The sequence below is a fragment of the Tripterygium wilfordii genome, chromosome 19 (genome assembly GCF_013401445.1).
Source record: "Tripterygium wilfordii isolate XIE 37 chromosome 19, ASM1340144v1, whole genome shotgun sequence".
NCBI lineage: Eukaryota > Viridiplantae > Streptophyta > Magnoliopsida > Celastrales > Celastraceae > Tripterygium > Tripterygium wilfordii.
In genome coordinates this window covers 12,911,612-12,930,082 of record NC_052250.1, presented here as the reverse complement: position 1 = coordinate 12,930,082, position 18,471 = coordinate 12,911,612, and the positions used below count along the sequence as shown (strand labels likewise).

The 18,471-nt window shown below is 38.4% G+C and overlaps 3 protein-coding genes across 3 annotated transcripts; 1 reads left to right on the top strand and 2 right to left on the bottom strand.

Annotated features, from left to right (window-relative positions):
* Positions 1–366: 366 nt before the first annotated feature.
* On the bottom strand, positions 367–3,117 carry LOC119985151 (F-box protein At5g07670-like). Its single transcript, XM_038829347.1, has 2 exons — positions 1,681–3,117; positions 367–1,065 (listed from the first exon to the last, which is right to left on the bottom strand). The coding sequence occupies exons 1-2, from the start codon at positions 2,961–2,963 to the stop codon at positions 798–800; spliced, it is 1,551 nt and encodes a 516-aa protein (XP_038685275.1). The 5' UTR covers positions 2,964–3,117; the 3' UTR covers positions 367–797.
* A 2,451-nt stretch (positions 3,118–5,568) lies between these two features.
* On the top strand, positions 5,569–8,463 carry LOC119985588 (QWRF motif-containing protein 7). The gene is made up of 5 exons (XM_038829880.1): positions 5,569–6,192; positions 6,971–7,207; positions 7,328–7,417; positions 7,865–7,972; positions 8,398–8,463. The coding sequence occupies exons 1-5, from the start codon at positions 5,569–5,571 to the stop codon at positions 8,461–8,463; spliced, it is 1,125 nt and encodes a 374-aa protein (XP_038685808.1).
* A 1,279-nt stretch (positions 8,464–9,742) lies between these two features.
* LOC119985058 (leucine-rich repeat receptor-like protein kinase TDR) lies at positions 9,743–14,036 on the bottom strand. Its single transcript, XM_038829219.1, has 2 exons — positions 11,040–14,036; positions 9,743–10,376 (listed from the first exon to the last, which is right to left on the bottom strand). Exons 1-2 carry the CDS (start codon positions 13,705–13,707, stop codon positions 9,955–9,957), a joined length of 3,090 nt encoding a protein of 1,029 aa, XP_038685147.1. The 5' UTR covers positions 13,708–14,036; the 3' UTR covers positions 9,743–9,954.
* Positions 14,037–18,471: the final 4,435 nt, after the last annotated feature.

Genomic DNA, 18,471 nt, shown 5'->3' with positions numbered 1-18,471 from the left:
TGAATCAAACAAAGTCTTCTCACTTTATGTTATCAATTATGTACGTTTCGAATTCCTTGTCATGAACGAAAGTCCCATGTCAGAATGATATTTTCCTAGCCTAATGAAATGGGTTTAACCCATAATAACTAGGTTTGTTCAGTGAGTTGGGCTTTAGCCTGTAATACTTGAGTTAAGAATGAACAAATTGTGTGAACCCTATATATCCACGAGAATTGAATAACCCAAAGCAGTGAGTTGCCCAACCGAATGGTATATAATCAAAGATCTTGCACCAAGGACGTGTTTTTTGGGTATAAAAACTAACGGCGACAACCTGTGAATAACAAATCCATGTAAGCCCCGTAACCCATAGCGAACAATATCTTAATGTGTTTCAATGCCGCAAAGACGTGTTCTTTGGGTATAAAAACTAATGGCGACAACATGTGAATAACAAATCCATGTAGTCCTCTAGCCCATAGCGAACAATATGTTAATGTGTTTCAATGCTTACATAATAATGTACATATAAACAACTGAGAATAAGAAAGATACAACAATTGCCAAGGGACTGAAGTAGCAGTTATGTGTATCAGATATGCTTTGTTGCTGACTGGGTTTCCTCACAAAAGCATATGTTATCCCAGCACTGCAGATACAAGCACTGCCGAAGAATGTACTGGGCACAGAGACCCAACATGCATATAGCTAAATGAACAATAAAATGACTGATTATAATGGCACAACATTTACACAAACCAACCCCTCTAGGAGGTCACCTTTGTGTGAATGTGTAAGGTAGAAGATTTCATTCATTATAACTTCCTGAAAAATTGTCTACCTCTCCTCCCCGTCTTGGTCCCTGCAAGACTTGATGCAAGAACAGACTTGGTATCTGGTCTCCATTTGAACTCCTTGAGAGTAGAGAACAAGGTCGAAAGTGCAGGAGAGACTTCGGCATCCTTTATGTTCTTACATGATATTACTTTAAGATTTTTAAGGTCTTTCAAAGAGAGAATGACAGTTTCCAGGCCTTCTGTTGTCAGCAATGAGCATCCTTCAAGAGATAGAAACTTCAACCTCCTGCAAAGAATATAAATTATCTTCAGTAAACTAAGCATCCCTCTTTGTCATTGTCCTAGATTCCTAATGAATTGACACTATAAATTTGTCTTCGAGCAGCCAAATTGAACACCTGAGTTGAACAGCAGTAAACTTTCATAAACTAAACAGGGGCATTGTAGTGTAAAGAAGCAGGATATGCAAAATATATGGATGATAAAACATACTGACTTGAATGACAGCCCCGCAACAAAAGCCCACTTTATATATCGTACTCAGTGATTACTAATTACATACAACCCCCACAACTTGTAGGTTGTAGCTATCATATAAGTTAAATGTAAGTAACATGACTGTTTTATTTCCTGTAATCGAATATGCCAAAGATCAAAATGATCAACTGTGCATGACCATATAATTTTTGGAGAATCAAGTAACTTGCATAAAACTAGGTGTAATCAGTAGCATGAAGTTAGTAGTTATCAAACACATATTGGTTCCTAAGACCAACTGCATTACCAAATATACATGTAGGAGCTATCACGAACTCAAGCCCAACAAGCTATTGTAATCCACCTAATTATCTCAAGAAATTCTCCATGCAAAGAAATTAACAAGAGTAAGAGAACCAATTACCTGCATACACTTGCCATGCTGAAACTGTCATTGACCAGTCCCCAACAGTCTTCAATGACCACTTCCCTCACCATTTCACATACTCTAAAAATCGCTCTCAGACTATTTTTATCTCTCAACTGACACTTCTTCAAATGCAAACGCTCAAGAGCTGGACATGATCCCAAATACTCATCTGGCCCCAGACCAGGATCAATTTTATTACAGGAAAAAATCTTCAATGTTTTCAAATTTTCACAATATGGAATTGCGGCAAGCCACCCATTATCCATCCTATGATCATAGAGAGTCAATTCCTCAAGCATTTGACAACACTGGCCTATTGCTTTAATACCATCAAAGCTACCTTCACACCCACTAAGTTCAAGCCTCACCAACCTCTTGCAGCCTTGTGCCAAAATGGTTAATCCAATGTCTGATACAAAGGAACTGTACAATCCATCCACATTGCCCACCAATTTCAGGATCTGCAAATTTTCAAAAGCTGCAATCCCTCGCAAGACATTGTCGTTGCATCTATGCAGATGCAGTTCTTGCAATGTTGAACAATCCTCTGCGACACTCAACAAGCCCAACTCACTAGCACCTATAACGACCAATTTCCGCAGATTCAGACACCCACTAGCCAGGGCTTGCAGCGCTCTATCAACCATCTCAACGCTCAACAAATGCTCCTCCAAACCTTGCCCGTTTGGCAACAACCTAGACCCAATACGGAATGAAACATCTCCGTGGGTCAACAAGATCCCAGAATTACTTGGCGCAGCCAAACATGCATTAATCAAATCTACATGGTTGAGGTTAGGAAATCTTATACTCAACCTACCAGATTCAACAAAGTTCCAATCGAACACCTTCAAAGATCGTACAAGGCGGCCCTGGAGATTAAGCCAGCGCTTACATACCAGTGAATTAGGGTTTCGTTGCGAATCTGGAAGCTTCGAGAGGATCTTGAAAAGAAGTTCGTCAGACAAAAGAAGTGTACGGTCAATGTTGGCCAAATTGGGGATGAGGGTTTTCGATTTGAGGTTATTATTAGACTTACAATCTGCAGAGTTGGGTGTGGAGAGGGATTGGAGTTGCATGTTGAAGAGCACACGGTTGATGGCTTTGGAGTTCTCGCGCCAGAGGTCTGACCAGCTTGGTCGTCTCTTCTTCAATGGTGAGTCGTGATTAGGGCTAGGTTGTGGCTTCTGGGTTGAAAGCGACATCGTTTCTTGCTCCGGCGTTGTCTTGTCTGCTTTGTTTCTTCTTCGTCTTCTTGTATTCAGGTTCTTCAGCATGCTCTCTTTCTCCCTTCCTCTGCGTATGAATGTTTGGCAGTAGTTTCTCAGATCAAACGAAATCGCAGACTGAGCTAGTAGAACTCCTACATCTTACTGTCTGTCTAACGTTCTGGATTTTCTGTCTGCTCTCTTTCTTTCTCTCTTTCGTTCGTTCGTTTTGATAAATCAGAATTCAGGAGTCAATCCATGGCCTTGGAGTTCGTGACCAACGGACTTGTAATGGTGGGGTCCTCAAAATTTGACCGTTATTAAAATGCCGTTGCCTGTCACATTTTGTCGTTATCTCAAAATTTGAAAAGTGTAGTTCTTTGTTTCTTTAAATTTTGGACTTTCGAAGAGCCGGTGACTTGTCGTTATGCTAGAAGGATTGAGGGAGAACCTGTGAAATTGCAGCCGTTAAATCGGTCTACCATTTTGGTGAACCAACATTTATAACAAATCCAACAATTATGAATGAATCATATGTGAAGTATTTATAACAAATCCAACAATAATTGTGTATTAGTTAATATAATGAATCTAATGATATATATTTTTTTCGAAATGAAAATTATTGTAGTGAATACTTTTTAGTATAATTTTTTAATTTGAAGAATGATTATAGTGGATCTCATTTATTTAAAGGGTATAAAAATTCTTAAAGTGCATGTATGAGATGTGTGGAATCCTATTTAGACAGTGAGTTTGGATTTGGATGGCACCACTGTGGATGTATTATGGTGGCTGGTATGATGCGGGTATTTTCTGTTGGGGTCGAATAACTCTTTATCCTGGAAGGAGATACTCTAGAGATAGTCCGGACAGTTAATTAACAACAATAGAATCTCCCTATCTCCACATGAATTATACTAGATGATATTTGTTCCTAACTGTCGAGTTTGGATTGCTGAGTACAATACACACCAAGAAATGACAATAAACTTGTAGATGCTTTAGCCTATCTTAGTATAAATTATGAGCAAGTATCTGTTCTCTTGGAGGAGGTTTCATCCTCTATTCACCCTTTTTATTTTATTGAATATACCCCTTTTAAGTCAATGAAATTCTCTCTCTCTTTTTTTGAAAGATTGTCCATCTTTAAGATAAAAAAAATTAATATTTATAGACATAAAATATTCAATGGTGGGATACCCGAGCCTACGAAGTTATTGGGCGAACTTTAGAAAAGGGCTCTAGGAATTTGAGGCTATACTAATATTAGTATTTTTGGACTACACTAACATTAAGAATTTTTAAAAATTTCGGGGGTTTGAGGACCCTATAGATTTGAGGGCCTTAGAGCATCTGCATCAGTTTCTCTTAACAGATTCCCTAAAATACATACAAAATGTCACTTTCCCCTATTTTACAGATTCCCTATCCAATCAACACTGCATCAGATTACCTATCATATTCTCTATTGCATTAAAATAATATTTATTTCTCTTTCCTTTATTTATTCTATTCATATAAACTACTTCTATTTAAAATAATAAATTAATTACATTTAAAACCATATATTAATTAAAATAATAAATTAATGTTATTAAAAATTAGAAAAAAAATTGAGGAGAGAGAAAGAAGAGAGAGAAAAAGTGAGGAGAGAAAGATGAGAGAGAAAGAAAGGAGTGAGGAGAGAGAGAGGAGAGAGTGAGGAGAGAGAAAGAAGAGAGAGAGAAAAAGTGAGTAGAGAGAAAGGAGTCAAAATGTGAGGAGAGGAGAGAGAAAGAGATGAGAGAGAAAGAAGAGAGAGAAAGAAAAGGAGTGAGGAGAGAGAGGAGGGAAAAAATGAGGAGAGAAGAGAGAGGAGAAAATAAAGTAGTAAAAAATATTATTTTATGTTTAGGGAAGTGAATAGTGGTTCTCTAGATGTAGGGAACTACTGTTCATATTCTGTAAAATAGGGAACCTCTAGGTAATCTGATGCATAGCTCTATTTTGATAAAATCTCTAAATTTTACAGACAGACTTATGTTTAGGTAATCTGATGTGGATGCTCTTAGGCCCCATTGATAATCTTTAAGGACAAAAACTTTTAAGGCACCCAAAATTTATGTAGAGTTAACAGTATTGTTAAAGTTTTTGTGGAGCCAAAAACACTATGGTTTGTTTGTTTTTCATGTATTTTTTATTTTTATTTTTTGGAAAACAAAAAAATACCAGAAAACACTTTTAGCTGTTCATTTTAGAAAATACGGGAAACATTAATTCATTGGAAGATATTTTCTGAAAAAATAGAAAATACGAGAAATGTAGAAAATAAAAAGCAAACCAAACCGATGTTAATTATTTCGTTTAAGATTACAATGTTTTTTAGAAAGAAAGTGTATGATCAAGGTCAAATTAGTTCCCCTTCAAAACGCTTACCTACTGCGTATATGAATAGGTATATATGTACATGTATAAAATACTCCACAATTAGTGCCGCATACATACGAATCATACGCTGTGGAAGAGTTGACGCGTGAGAGTCTAACCTCTTTAGGCGGTTTGGTCTATGTTAGTTAGTAGTGACTCGCATGCATTTAGTCCTCAACGTGCTCGCAACTCCACAACACCAAATGAATGCATGCCCATCTCTCTTATATAAGTAACTTCCGCCATTTCGTCGTCCAACAGAAAAATGGAAAGCACTCGGAGCCACAGCCGCTCACGCCGCTTCCATCCTCCTCCACCAACACCGCCACGACAACAGTCCCCGTCCCCGAAACTCCTGCGAAGCAGAAGCGGGTCCGAAAACAAGTCAATTAGTTCATTGAACTCCAGCCAAAGATTCACCGGCCGTTCCCAATCAACTTCAAAATCAAGAATCAAGAAAAACGGAGAGAATCCTGCTTCAGTGACCATTGATTATAGTAAGTCTAACATTACTCTTCATTGTAGTACTAGTCCTAGAGACGGTTTTGTTAGGTTTTTAAGGCGTGGCAGCGAAAGCAATTCTGGTGCAACAAAGAAGGCAAAATCGTCAGCAAAATCTCCCTCCGCCTGGGCACTATCGCCCGGCCGGTCATCTCCACGCGTGTCGCCGCTAGAGTCGTCTGTTGCAAGTTCAACTGCCCCGAAAGGGAAATCCGGTAGTGGTGGTGGAGTGAGCGGGGTTTTGAGGTATTTTAATCAAAAGAAGGTCTCGAAAGTACAAGAAGGGGAGTATCATCGATTTAGGGTTTTGCATAGTAGGTTGTGTCAATGGAGGTTCGTGAATGCTAAAGCTGAGTCTGCCATGGATGCTTTGAATATAGCTGCACGGGTAAGTGAGGTTCCTCATGCAATCCCTTGATTGAGAGCCCAATTTGGCAATTTTCTGTATTTTAAGATTTTTTTTTTTGCGAGTTAATAATTTATATGGGCTTAAAACATGCTGAGCCCACTCAGGTTTTTCAGCTGTGGTTGGGTCCATTTAGTAAGTGGGCTCTAGAATTGAGTTTGAAACAAGCTCAAATTTAGGCCGAGCTTGAGCCTAGTTTTTTTTTTTAATCGAGAACAATTTAATAGACGTTAACTTAGAATCGAACTCTCGATTTTGGACGAGATTCTTTATGACGTTTACATCCTAAGTCTAGAGAGATAACCAATTATATTATTACCAAGTGGTTAGCTTGAGCCTAGTGGAAGTATGACTTTTACTATCTTTTTACAAAATTAGTAAAAGTTTTGAAAATAAATTATATATAAATATCTGTTAGGGGAATGTGAATATATAAGCATGATGTTGAGAATCACGAGTAATTTATATGACACTCATGTGTGTGGTATCTCTTAGAGGTCTCGAGTTCGAGCCTCCCCATTCACTTTTCCTATAATAAAAAAAAACACGATGTTAGATATAAATTTCAAATTTCCGAAAATTTTAATTATTAATTAAATAAAGCAGAGGTTGTAATCATTTAAATTTTGGACCATTATAAGGCTTGGAATATTTTTTAAAAAATTAAAATAATGACCTCAATTACATCTTTATTTAAATATACATGTCCTTAATTAATTAGATCTTTATTTAAATATACATTTTTGTACTCATTTTTCAGGATAAAATACTAGGTGTATGGCTAAGACTTTTCAAAATGAGGAATTCCATAAAGGAAAAGCAAATTCACTTGCAGAAATTAAAACACAACATCACACTAGACCAAATTCTGCTCCCTCAATTGTATCTGCTCAATGAATGGGCAAAGTTGGAAGGTAGAAACTGTGAAGCAGTGAGCAGGTTAGCAACAAAACTCTCAGGATTGTCACTCAAAATCCCTTTAGTCCATGGTGCTAAGGTAAATTATATACTGTTTTTAAGAAATATTAATATTAATATCAATTTTAACTTATTAATTGGCCCTGACTAAAAGTAAAAAATGAAATATAATTTACTGATATTGGGCAATTCTCTTCAGGCAGATTCAGCCTCCATCTATGAAGCAATGAGCACAGCCTTGAAAGTCATGGATGACATAGAAACAACAGTCAATGCATTTTTCTCCCAGGTTAAGCTTCAATTATCTTTCTTTCTTTCTTTCTCTTTTTTTTTTTAAATGAAAATATGCATGAGTAATTAATTAAGGATAAATTATACCTAACTAATTAGCTGATAACGTAGTTTGATGAATCTATTTGATACCAAACCGTATGTACTCGGGAAGTCATGAGTTTAATTCCCACTGGAAGCAATATCTAGGCCTGACGGTCCGAGTTTACACTCATATCATATGAGAAACTTCTTATATGAATCATGTGGGAAATTTCTGTACTCTAGGACCCAATGGTCTGAATTTAGACTCATATAAAATATCCACAAGGTAAATTTGTATGGTGTCATTCTCGGTTATTAGTGAAGATAAAACATGATTTTTACTGTAAAATATTAGAATAGCTTATGTTGAACTTTCAAGGGTCCCTAACTAGATGTACATATGTTGTATATGAATCAGCAGGTTGAGAAAATTCTGTTTTTGGTTACGGAGTTGATGAGCGCATTGGAGCATGGACAAGAGTGCTTGGAAGACACACAGAAGCTTATGGCCATGGTTGCAGCATTGGGGGTAAGCAAGCCTCCTAACTCCCATAAATCTTATTTACATTTTGTACCTTCCATTTATATAAATTTTACTATCGCCTGTGGGGGAGTGCTTGTGTAGAGAGGCCCACTCGGAATTCACTTGAAACAAAACAAGCCCATGGGCCTAGTCGGATATCACTTGAAATAAAATCAGTCCATGGGCCTATTCCATGTACGATGATTTGGGTTTGATGACGTAACATTGTAACGTTTATCCTCAACCAGCCCATGGACATTCGGTCCGTGTACAATCACAAGGTTAGCCCGTTTGAGGCCCACTAACTCACAACCCATGCCGGCCCATTTACTGGTTCCCCTTCCATTTTGTGTCCAAAACGAAATGAAAAAAGATAAAAGAAACTGAAATTTTACGGCCCTGTAATTCTAAGTGATTATTCTTCATGACAGGCCAGGGAGATGAGCGTGAGAGTGCACCTAATTCAAGCCACCAGCGAATCAAGGGGAGATAATTAAAGGTTACTGAAATTGTAAATTTGTACAACCAAATGAACTATTAGGGATTTCCTAAATTTACTTTAATTTTTCTAATATGGAAAATGGTGGGCAGCGGACGACCAGTATAGCAATTATTCTTGGGCGTTATCATAAGAATATCCCACACGTTGTGGAATGTTAGGTTTGAGTCATAACTATTGTCTTTAAAACGAATCCGTCACCGCAACCCTACAAAGTGAAAAATTGAAGAAGACACTTAATAGTTAACACAACGACATTTGGTTTACAAAATTCAACCCGATCAGTGACTTATTAGAATAGTTTTTGAGTACCGTTGAGAACAAAAACAATGAGTGTAGATACAAATATATGTTTTATGTCAATTCAAGGGAGATTCATTATCCAAAAGAAGTGTTCCGATTGAAAAAAAACAAAAAAAAAAGTTCTAATCCTTCTCTTCCACCATATTATAAGATATGGGATTGATAGTAATTCAAAAAAGATAGGGATCCCAGTAACTGAGATCTACGTCATCCCAATAAATGATCTTATCCATTCATTGATGTAACTGTAGCGGCTCACAAAACTTGATAATTGAATCAGAGAGTGACTTAGCATTTACTGGGATCCCTATCATTTCTGGTAGTAATTTGAATTCTGAATAAGTATAAGCGGGCCGAATATTGTTTTTGTGACTATTATTATGTGGCAGGGAGAGTTGTAGATATTATTATTGCATATTCATCTTTTTGTGGTTCCGTTGACTGATGAATTGCTAGTGGCTCGAACCGCATTGTGTGGAATGGTCTTCAATAGCAATACTTAATCTCAAGGGGATGATAACTTCTCATGCACCAATTATTCCCCACACTTGGGTCCACACCCCCCACTTTATGTTTCACGCTAACACTCACTACGTTGATCTTATACAGCATCCACAATGGATTTTCGAGTTCCACAACTCCATTTGAATTTTAGAATATTAACTTCTCATCTGAGTACTCATATGATGCGAAATCATATATTTCTTTTAAAAAAAACATATATAATGAGTGAAATGAATGCAATGTCCAAAATGAATTTGGGGTTTTACAATTTGACTGGAATTTTAGAATATAAAATTATCATCAGAGTATTCATATGATGCCAAATCATATATATATATATATATATTAAATAAAGTCAAAAAACACATGTAACGAATGAAAATGAATGTGATAATGTTTGGATTGAAGTAAAAAATAATTGTTTGGACTTTGGATAGAAGTAAAAATAGGTGATATGACATTTAATTTGTCCGTTAAATATATAATTTTAGACTCCATAACTATTGAGGAATTGTAGATCCCTAAATCCGTCCATAGTAAATATAACATCAAAGAGCATAAGAAAGACACTTGAATATTGAAATTTAAATTTAAAAAAAAGAAAAGAGTCGCTTCTCCTATACCAATCCCCAACATTTTTAAACATAAAAGAAAAAGAAAAAGACTTAAGAAAATAATCATATTAACATCCCACTGTGGCCTTTTGTGCCAAAACATCACCACCACCACCAACCACATTGTCAATATTGACAATTGCAGCCGCAGAACCGGGCAATTTTCTGTGGGGTTTGGCTTCTTGCAGCATTAACACAACGTCCCTCATAGAGGGACGCTCTGCAGGGTTTCTGCTTGTGCATAGCAATGCAATCCTAAGCATCTGCATCATCTCCTCCCTCACCGACGCGCACCACGCCCCAGCATTCTTGTCCAAAACATCAACAACTCCATCCTTACTCTTGATTTTAATCTTAACCCAATCAACAATGCTGTTACCGTCACCGAATTCTGCATCGACCGATCTTTTTCCGCTGATAATCTCCATTAACACCACCCCGTAGCTGTATATGTCACTCTTCTCGTCCACTTGTAATGTGTAAGCATACTCTGCATACATAAAACACAGTCTTTTAAGTAAAAATGCAATATTTGATAGTTGACAAAGGACACCACACTGCAAATTCTAAATAGGCTTGATTTTGTATTTTCTCTGTTACCAAACAAAACCAATTATAAGGAGCAGGACAAAAGTTGCCTACGAATATTAAAACCCTAAAGACCAATATTGCCGGTTGTTGCCACATCATCTCCAACACTGCCTCACCAGAATGAGAATGAACCACTGCATTGTTCATCAGGCATGTCATTGCCTAGTTTGAACCTTAGCAGGGAATACTCGTCGGTCGTCACTTCATTTATCTATTAGTTTCTTTTTTAATGGTGACCGGGGAAATTCTTAGTCAAGCATGCCATTTGTACAGTTTAGTGGATGTAAATCTCGTACTGTTAAAACAACCCGCACCACCATGCTGACGACATGTAAGACTTGATGAAGTTCATGCGGGAGAAATGAAGCTCCTAACTTCTTTCTCAGAAGTGGGCAAGCCCATAGAACGAGAAAAAATTGAAAATTTTAGGGAAATACTCCCAAACTAGTTTCATCTTCCGACTTGGCCAAACTTGTTTTGATTTCATGTGATAAAATCCTAAATCTAGTTAACTAAATGGAAGGAAGGGAAAAGAAATGAGAATAGTGGTGTAAAAACACACCTGGCGCAATGTAGCCGTATGAGCCGGCAATGACTGACATGGACTCATCGCTCTGGATCAACTTTGCCACCCCGAAATCCGCCACTCTGGCCTCCATCTCACCGTCCATTAGTATATTACTGGGTTTGAGGTCGCGGTGGACGATCACCGGATCACAGTCATGGTGGAGGTAGCAAATCCCCTGTGCCACGCCTAGTGCAATCTTATACCTTGTGACCCAATCAGCCACCAGATTATCTCCTTTGTTCTTCCCATGCAATAAATCATCCAAGTTCCCATTGGGCATGTATTCGTAGAGCAGCATTGTGCACTCCCTGTTGCTGCAACACCCTAACAATCTCACTATGTTCCTATGCCTCACGTTTCCTAACACCTCCACTTCAGCTAAAACCCCTCTCCTCCGTCTGATATTCTCTTTGTGCTTGCTCCACAGCTTCTTCACCGCTATGATCTCGCCACCTGGCATCTCTGCCTTGTACACTGTACCAGTGGAACCCATCCCTAGGATCTTGTCCGTCATCGATAGACATTCCAGCACATCATCGGCACTGAAGTTTAACCGTTGAAAGGCGGTAAGCTTCCACGGCCCGATCTCGTGGTCGTCGCTGAACCGACGGCTATAGTTCGCGTGGAAACACCGTGTTCCGGCTACTAACACGAAGAGTCCGATGCCAAATGCTGCCGCTGTGATCCAAACTATCGCGCCGGCCGTTCTCTTTGGTTGCTGTTTTCGGGGGACCTCAACGTCGCCGGCAGAAAGAGTGCCCGGCGCCGCACACGGCTTTGACAAGAGTCCGCCACATAGCCCCTCGTTTCCAGAAAAAGAGGACGGGTGCAGGTTCGGGAATATCGCACCTTCGGAAGGGATCGGTCCCGTTAACATATTGTAAGCCACATTGAAGTTTTCTATTGTGCTACAGTTTCCAAAATTGGACGGAATTGAACCGCTCAAGAGATTGTGCGAGAGGTCCACGTCGGTGATCGACGTAAGCGTTGATATCTCCCACGGAATTATACCTGAAAGAGAATTGCGGCTAAAATCCAGTGACAGAAGCTTCTCGCAGTGGCCGATGTCCCAGGGAATGGTACCATTCAACGAGTTTCCTTGCAATTCGATCTTGTACACGCTGCTACAACCGACGAAGTCCGGGATTTCGCCGATGAGTTTGCTCGAACTCGCTGAGAAAATCTGCAGATTCGGCGCTTTCCATATGTTGTCAGGCAAATTCGTCTCGAAACTATTCTCCGAGACGTTCAAGAACTGGAGCCGCGGTGCATTGCCGAGGTCTTGAGGAATTGGACCGGTGAAGTTGTTCTTGCTGAGGTCCACGAAGGATAGGTTTGGTAAGAGTCCGAACCCGTCGGGGATGAATCCGTTAAGCTGGTTATTTTGTATCCGAAACCTCGTGAGGGAAGTGCAGCTTGTTAGCGACTCAGGAAGGCTCCCATTAAAACTGTTGGAGAAGAGTATGAGCTTGTAGAGTTGATTTCCGAGGCAGAGATTCGGAGGAATCGGTCCGGTGAGAGAGTTAGACGACAAATCGACCAGCTGCAACTTCCCATTGGAACCGAGCTTTTGAGGGAGGATTCCGGCCAGCGAATTGTTCCAGAGATGTAAGGTGGTGAGGTTACTCAAATTGCCGATTCCGTCCGGTACCTCTCCCGTTAAATTGTTGTTCATTAGGCTAATTTCAAATATCTCTGTCAAAGAACCAATTCCTTCTGGAATTGTACCCGAAAGACCATTATCTGATAAATCCAGAGCTTTGAGAGCTTTCAAATTTGTGTAACTCACCGGAATTTCGCCTGTAATTTGGTTCTTGAAGAGCAACAAGTGCTCAAGCATCGTCAAGTTTCTAAGCTCCGGCGGCAGAGTACCAGAGAGAGTGCAATTCGCGATGTCCAAGTACTTAAGATTTGATAACAATGCGAATTCCACAGGTATTCTTCCTGAAAAATGATTGTACCCAATCTCCATATGCTCAAGGTCTGTCAAGAATCCTAATTGAGGTGGCAGGCGCCCTGCCAATTGGTTTCCTGCCAAGAAGAGGAACTTCAACCTGGGTATATTTCCATAACTCGCTGGAATATCTCCATCAAAGTAGCTTCCTGCCAGATTGAGTTGCTCCAGGAACCGTAACTTGGCAAACTCCTCCGGTAACGGACCAATGAAGTTGTTACTGTACGCATTGAAGACTGTTAAGAACCTAAGCTTGGATATCCCGGGTGGAAATGTTGAGTTGAAGTTGTTATGACTAATATCAAGGATCCTAAGCTGAGTTAGTTTAAAAATGGCAGGTTGGAGTAGCCCATCAAAGGCATTTCTGCTCAAATTGAGGTGTACTAAGCTTGGTGACAAGTATTGAATTTCCACAGGAATAACACCTGAAAGATTGCGGTTAGAGAGATCAAGGGATGTAACTTGAGCTGTTTTTGGGTTGCATTTGATGCCAGACCATGAACACCAAATTGGGTCTTGGGATTCAGGGTGGGAGTAGGCTGGGGTTGGGTCCCAATCATGGAAGGTTGAGAGTGGGTCTTTCAAGGAGGACTTGAGGGAAAGCAGAGAATAAAGTGGGGGAGGTAGAGAAATAGCTGAGACAAGTATGCATGTTTGGTGCAAGTAGCAGAAGAACAAGAAGAAGAAGAACAGAAAAGGAGGTTTCATGGTTGTGGGGATTTTTTGATCTTGCTTGAGAAAGATGTTGTGTTAACAGAGGTAGATTTAAGGGAAGGAAGGTTTTGATGGTGAGAGAAGCTTTTTGAGAGTGCTGGGTAGAGAGGGAGTTTCATGATGATTATTTTGCTTCAGTGGGTTCCTTTGGTGGTATTTTGAAGAATGAGAGAGAGAAAGAAACTATTACTGGTACTTCTCCTATAGAGATCTTCCACAACATCTTTATTTGCATATTCCTGCTGCAAAATATGGTATTTTTACTTTGTCTGTTCTGTTTTCTCTCCTCCTACTAATACTTTTGGTTTTCTTGGGATTTCTTTCTTTCTTGCTTTTCTTTTGGTAGCCCTTTTCATCATACCTTGTTTCCTTTATCTTTGGCTAACAAATTGATGCATGTCTTAACAACACAGGGACAAATGGACAATATTTCTCACAGGATCCAAGAAAGTTTTCTCAATTTCACTCATATTCTTTCACTAATTATTTTAAATATTTGTCTGTGTTTCTAATTTGAGCTTCCTTGATACTGGATTATATGGACCACATGAAGATGCAGCCAGAGTTTAATCATATGATTGTTGTACTCAATTCTCCTACCATCTGAATGGGTAACTAGCTTGAATTAAAATTGCGTAAATTATATATTAACAATCAAATATCACTTACGGATTTAGGGTTTATAGTTTATAGCTCTTTTGTGGGCTTTGGCCTCCTTCTCCACGGATTTCGACTCGATCTTACTTGTCATCAGTATGGAGCGAGCAGGGTTGGCAGCTCGAATTTAAAACTGGTCCAATGGATATGTTGGGTTGAGAATTTCGGTTGACAAAAAAAAAAACAAAAATTAGGGCGGCTTCTTTTCTTCTACTTACATGAAGCAAACCTCCTGACAGCCCAGGCAAAGGGAGTTGATATCCTTGAGATGATTTATGATGCATCATCTTTAGTTGGGATAGGGGGGCTGGAATTATTCCAGTAATTTAACCAGATCTACACCATCCAATGCAACAAAGCATTGATTTGACAACACTACACCCAATACATTCAATGGTGTAGATCTGATGAAATTGGTGAAATGATTCCAACAAATCCATTTTCTCTTTAGTTTGTCATAATTTTTACTACATTCAACAAGCATGTCATCCTATTATTCATTCACTTCTTGGGATCCAAACTTCTGTTAAACAAAATGGCGGGGCAGTGTTTTGAAAAAGATGCAATTTGCCCAAAGTGCCCCTTGTATGTGTAAAAATAAAACTACATAATAGTCAGTGTTCAGTAGTAGTTACTTTTTGGGTGGAGTTTGACCTAGCATGAATATAATAATACCATCTACTTTTGCATCATTTGTGCTGTTTAGATTAGAGTATAGATTAAGATAAGGATAAATCTTCATACACAATCAAGTTCACTTGCACCCATTTTGAAATTTTTTTAATTCGGTTTATTTCTGGATTTTTGCTTAAATCCACCAAACATCTTTTTTTTTCTTCCTTATCAAGGTGCTTTCATTTTTACTGTTATCGGAAGCTAGTGGTATAATTGTCATTAATAAATAATACCTATACTTTCAAATTATCTCAATATCTCCTATACAAGTAAAGCCTCTCTCAAATAGATCTCGACCCAAGTCTCAACTAGTGCAAGAGAGTTGTAGAATCTTCTATGTGATTCGAGATTGATCAATTATTCGATGGGTAGCTGGGTGAGTTTGATGTTACCAAAAAAAAAACAGAGAGAACTAATTGACCTCAGTTTTTAGTATTCATGAAGACAATGTGACATTATGTCATGAGAACTAGTTACCAATGGTAAAACAATAAGTTTAAAATTACTTAACCATGCAATACAAAGCAGAGTTAAGTTGAGAACCAAGTACACACAGAAAAGCAGAGTTTAAAGGAGCCAACAGAGGAGTGGGACAAACGACAATCCCTAGTTCCGATCAGCACAAGCAAAGCTGTCGTCATCAAACAGAAGCAGTATCTTCTTTTTCCTAACAGAATTTTCAACAAGTATTCTTTATTAATTTTTCTAAAATAAAGAAAAACAGAATTAAGGTGGGCTTGGGCTTTGCTGGTCTAAACGAAGAAACGTACGGTACGTGGTACGTCCCGTCGTCTAGTCGCCTTCTGCGAGGACATTATCGGTATTAAAGGAAAAAAAAGAGTTGCTTGAGTGGGCCACTTTCACTTAGTTTGACAAAAGTAACAAATACGCTAGCAAAAATAGTAGTATTTTAGACAATAAAGATAGCATATATGTTGTCGTAATGGTTTTATATAGGTGTGACAAAACTCAGTTCAATCCGAATGATCGAATTTATATCAAGTCAAGTTTGGATATATGTTATATATCTGAAATTCGGGTTTAAATACAAATTTTTTGCTCAGTTTAAATCAATTCGGATTTGATCGATTAAGTACGTTCCAAATCTAATTCAGATTAGGGTCAGACATATAAATATTTCGTAGACATGTGTTATTGTCCAACCTAAAATTGACCTGGAACTAATTATTTTTCCACCCCTAACTTTATACATGCATTAGCACCTGTCAGAGAGTGACTAAGCCAAGACAACTAAGACACTAAAGCAATGGCTCTTCCTTCTACGTCCATGGCTAAGTTAAGTTGCTATTCGCCAGAATACGGAAAATTTTGGGTCAAGAGTAACCATTGGAAATACCAAAAAGCCCTTTTGAAGACCGTGCAAGAATGCTACACTACACTATACTAGACAAACACAGTAACATACAGTCATCAGTATTCGAGGAATGGAAGGGAAAGCTAAATACAATTATCTTTATTTATTTTTCTTTTCTTTTTTCTTTAACAGCAGAAGCAGAGGATAGGCCAAACAAAGGCAAAGAGCCCTCCACCCCCCCCCTCCCACTCCAGTGCACCAGAGGCCAGAAATGGAGAGTGGGGTCCCTAAAACCACTTTCTGCCCCCCACTGTAGGGTTATGTCGTATAAGGCACGTGCCTCTCTCGCGTGAAGGTCGTGACCCTACAATCCTTTTATTTATTTAAAAAAATTAGTGGCTTCAGATGGAGAAGAAAAATGATGACACGATTGGGGCGTGCCTTGCCTTCCCTCCACGCGTGCCTTATTCTTGTAATTCCTTTCCGCCATTGACGGTTGTTCAGCCTCCCTACACTTTTCACATGACGGTTTTGTCCTTTCCATTTTGTCGTCTACATTGCTTTTAATTTGCTCTTTTGTTAATAATTATCTTCATTATTTTGTTCTCTTTAATAATGTTTACTTTTACTCATTCAAAATAATTCAAACTAGAAGCATGGGATCATAGAATAGAATTACAAACTAAAGTAAGCTAATACAGGCAAATACGCATGCTTTTACTTCCGTTCATGGCAAGGTCAGTTAGTATATTGCCTTACATGCTTGCCGAATGCAAACATGGTGAAATTCTTTAATTATTTTTCAATCATACATGTGGTAGATCCCACAACAAATGTGGTGACCCCATTTTTGTTGTTTTTTTTTATTACAACCATTAAATTTTGTAGTCACAAAATTGATCAACATAAGAGAATTTCGGTGTGTAAACATGTAAGAAATATTCAATCAGAATATACTGTGTGTCTTGGTTCGTGGAGCTGAAAGCGATCGAGCTTGTTTCAGAAAGCAAGATGAGTAGGACTGTAGGAAACACACAATGCACTCAACAGTAAATGATGGCATCTGAGTAAGCTTGTCGAATGCATGCAATGTTAAAAAGCTTGTACGCCCATTTCCTTCCTACATAGCTAGCCCACTATTGGCGACCCACCACTTATTTGACACGAATAAAGACAAACAAGTTAACTATTTGAGCCGTTGAGGTGGCAAGTCTTCTGACTCGCACCTATATGTATACATATTCATCTGACCCCACTGTATGATGTCTAAGTTATTAATTATGATTAATAATTTATACAATTCCTTCATCAATTATAAAAAATACACTATTCATTTTGATTCTCGAGGCACACACACATACGGCTATCTCAATCTTGGCTACCACAAGTAGGCATCGCAAACAGTCAATATCAAAAGACACTGACTCTTTGTCTCTTCATATCCAAGTTTAACATTTGATAATTACTACGGTTAACGGGTGCCATAATTGTTAAGAATTTACTACAATATATCACAGTTTATCATGTGTGATGAATACTCTCTCATTTATTTTTCAACATAAAAAGCATGTCTTTTTCAAATTCTAATGCATATTTTCATCATTATCTAATGTCCTACAGGTAGGAGTAGCAAAACTCTGTTCGATCCGAATTAAATCAAGTTTGGACATAAGTTATATATCCGAGATTTGAATCCAAACACAAATCTTTTGTCTAGTTTAAAAACGGATCCGAGTGCAAACACATAAATCTTGTCCCATTTACTTATCCAAACCTTAACCCGAATTAGATTATTGTTCAGATTTAAACAAATTCTGATTTGATCAATTTAGTACGTCCGAAATCCAATCCGAATTAAAATTTGGACAAATAAATATTTCATAAACACATAATGTTATTCAATCCAAAACCGCTCAGAATCGAATTTTTACCACCCTACCTAAAGGTTACCATTTGCCTTTGATAATTTAGTTGTACCGTTCCACCTGCTACCATTGGAATTTTAGATGCTAAGGGTACGTACAAGCGTTACATCAAAATCCGGGACCTAAGCATTGAGTCATTACAAACGACAACCTCCTCCACGAGTCACGGGTGGTCGTCCTCCCTAA